The sequence below is a fragment of the Cryptotermes secundus genome, unplaced genomic scaffold, assembly GCF_002891405.2.
Source record: "Cryptotermes secundus unplaced genomic scaffold, Csec_1.0 scaffold259, whole genome shotgun sequence".
In the NCBI taxonomy this organism is placed as follows: domain Eukaryota; kingdom Metazoa; phylum Arthropoda; class Insecta; order Blattodea; family Kalotermitidae; genus Cryptotermes; species Cryptotermes secundus.
Window position 1 is genome coordinate 517,346 of NW_019742445.1, and position 3,388 is coordinate 520,733.

A 3,388-nucleotide genomic window follows, 5' to 3' on the forward strand; every position below is an offset into this window, starting at 1 on the left:
AATTAAAATTTTTCTCAGGGTACATGCCCTAGTCTAAGTGCTGCAGCGGCCACTTCTTGTTTATCGTTGTTCAGGTATTGTTCTGTGTAGGCTCTCTGTGTGTGTCGCTGCTTATCTTTAATAATTTTAATTAAAAAAAAAATTTGAAAAAGGAAAAGAACAGAAATTTTATAGATACTTTAACTTGAATTAAATTTTTAAAAGAAAGTGCTAAATAGAAATCAAAATTAACGCGTGTAGGTTAACAAACAGTTTATACAATTAGAAAGACTGGTGATTTTAAATTTTAACAGGCAGTGTAACAGCTACGTAAGAATACACACCTGATGATGACCATTTAGGGCCGAAACATGTAGTGTGGAGTGAGGGGAAAGAAGAAAGAACTACAATAAAATTGTTACACTTAAGACGGTGTTTAGCTTATATATATTGTGCGAGTGTAACAGGATGCTCAAATATAATATTGTAAACACTTTTCACTTTTTACACTTATCAATGATACGATCCCTGGGCCCATAACCTGTTATTTTTGTTCGGTCATTATTGACAGGATTTTTCGCTATGACTAAAGCACCACGATTATCACAAAAAATAGGAATTGTGATTTCCTTTGATTCATTTGTTTGGAAAGCTTCTAGCTCCTGTTTAATAGCTTTCCATTTAGATTTATCGGAGGTTGACAGTGCCTCTTCATATGTGACTGGTTCTGACTCCTCATCTTTATGCATGGCTGAGTAGGTGTGTTGGTAGAGTCAAGGTTAAGGAGTGACTTTAAATACATTAAATACTGTGCTACAGGACTAGGTATAAGACAGAACCATCCATTCAGAGATCTTCAGATAAACAGTCTAAGACAGGCATGTCAAACTCAACTTGCACAGAGGGCCACCTCAGCCCTGTAAATAACGGTCCAGGGCCGCATTTCAAAATACAAATATACATTAGATTTTGATACAAGGAAATTTAATTCTATTTATTATTTAGGAATAATTTCAATATTATTACCTAAAGTGGAACACTTATATTTTGCCCACAAATCAAACATGTAATTTTACCTTCTATTTCACAACAGAAATCAGCGATTTCCAATTTTTCTTGAAAGACACGGCACTCACTTTGAATAGTTCTTTTTTTGCTACTCGAATTTTTTGAAAGTGACATTGCCCTTTAAAGTTACTGTACATATACAAGAAAACTCGTAGTTGATAATTTAATGTTTAATTATAACCTTTATACATTGATCACTGTGTGAAAATGAATTGAATGACAATGTACAAGAGACTACCAGACTAGTAGGAAGGTGTATCTTGTCTCAATGGTCATAAAAGTGAAAGTTTGCTAGCAGCCCAATAGACAATGGCTGGGGGTTGCAAGCTAGTTTTGAAGGTAGAAATCCCTTGCACTTGTCTGTCAGTTGCCACCCTCCTTGCATTCTTACTACGCCTCCAAAAGGGATTCTTGGAAATACTTGGGGCTGTGCAGATTTTAGTGCATTAACCTTCTGAAATACAATAGTTTGTCCTTCACGAACTTTACAAACCGTTAGTTGGACAAACCCTTCTGCAATTCTCAGAATCACTTTTCCTGCAGCCTGCTAATTTATGTATGTGTGAGACTTCTTGTCTTCTGGTCTCTTGGAAAAGTGTCTTTACAAAAAATATTTCTACTAAAATTTTAATATTGATTTTAATATCAATTAGCTCTAAAAGTTGAGGGGCCGCACTTTGTGGCTATGGGGGCCGCGTGTTTGACATGGCTGGTCTAAGAGATCTACTGTCCTTGTACAGGAAAAGGTAGGCTGGCAACAGGGTTGTTGACTGGCCACTGTACCCTGATGCAGCACCTATATATTGTGAGGCTCTTGGAAAGCACCATGTGCAGGAAATGTGGATGAGAAAGGAAAACCACCTACCACATACTTTGCCAGTGCCCATCTTTGGCTAGAGACCTTCAGATCTGCATGGTTAGAGCCAACACAGGGGAGCCATAGGCATAATAATTCTGGGCTCTAGCATTATGTTCAGAACCCTCTAAAGGGCCCTAAGAAGATCAGGGGTACACAGTGGATCAAGTAATGGTTCAAGTGCTTGAGGCAAATGAAACATTTGTTCCCCCTAAGTCAATACTAGCAACAGTACCCAAGGCAGCTGTCCCCCGAATATCACTGGGTACTTTCGGTTGGTCGGGTAAATTGCTGCTCACTTTCACCAGCACCATTCCATATTCTGGGTCCCTCAGGACCCATGACCATATTTTTCTCACAACACCCGGTACTGCTTCAGACAAATCATTTTGTTTAAACAAGTCTGAAAGTTGTCATTTCATGTCATTTTACCTGCATGGCACTATTATCCCTTCAAATGACAAATCCCTGAGTTAATAGTTTGTTTTTTTCTCCATCAGATGCTCATCCACAGAGCCAGATTACACGTCTCGCCTGGTTGGATGATGGAACATTAGTATCTGTTGGACAAGACTGCAACACCAAAATATGGAACATCACTGCTTCTTAATCTGTTACCAATGTCTGGGTTCCTACAGCCATGGATATGCACTACAGGAAATCACATGATGAAAGTGTATAGAGCAATGACAAATATGAAGTTACTGAACTGGCTCCAGATTTGTGCTTAGAGATAAGCAAAATAACTTTATTTTTCACATAAATTATGACCAGTCTGCAAACAGTGAGATAATATTTTCTCTATTCCTGATACTCTTTTATATATTATACCTGTCTGAAAAATGATGGAATGTGTAATGCATGTAGTTTCTGTGAGTGATTTCAGTGAATAACGTATTTAATTATTTAAATGAATAATGTAATTATACTGATGTTTTCAAATGCTGCCTCCAAAATCGAGATTAAGGAGGTAGTACCAACTATACTGAACAAACAGCATTATTATTAACTATGTCTTTATGGTCTGTCTTTATATTGCAAATGATTATAAAATAAATGGAAAACTTTCTTGGCTAAAAGCATTTCCTAACTGTAAACTGCTATTATAAAACTCAAAGAAATGCATTTTGTTAACTTTCTGCACATATCTGTATTACATTTGACCACATATTATAACTGCATACTCCAGATTCTTTCTTGAAAAGAAAACAAAGCCACTACAAGAGAAAATAAGCATAGATCCTGCCTGCATCCATTTTTGTTTGGTCATTAAAAAGTCATGAAACAGACTCTTAACACTTTGCGGGCCGGTCGCATAATATTATGCTTTTCACTTTTAACCGTTCAGCGTGGTTTGACGTGTATGTTTCGTCAGGTATTTGAATCGTCTGGGGGGGGGGTTCGACGTGTATGTTTCGTCCAGCTGCACACCTATGTTATAATGCCCATAATAATTGATGGTTTTGCTGTAGATTGTTCGATTTT

General features: G+C 37.2%; 2 protein-coding genes across 4 annotated transcripts in view; one reads left to right on the forward strand and one right to left on the reverse strand.

The window, feature by feature from the left end:
• LOC111873152 (actin-interacting protein 1) overlaps positions 1-3,079 on the forward strand; it is a 53,083-nt gene extending 50,004 nt beyond the window's left edge. For 2 of the 3 annotated variants that reach the window (XM_023867616.2, XM_023867618.2), the window contains one exon: positions 2,404-3,079. In XM_023867616.2, coding sequence (XP_023723384.1) covers positions 2,404-2,513 — 110 coding nt within the window. In that variant the 3' untranslated portion in view covers positions 2,514-3,079. The remainder of the gene's footprint in view (positions 1-2,403) is intronic. The other variant, XM_023867617.2, reaches the window with a different exon arrangement.
• LOC111873153 (protein bric-a-brac 2) overlaps positions 1-3,388 on the reverse strand; it is a 65,202-nt gene that overhangs the window by 8,416 nt on the left and 53,398 nt on the right. The gene's annotated exons all lie outside the window — the stretch shown is intronic.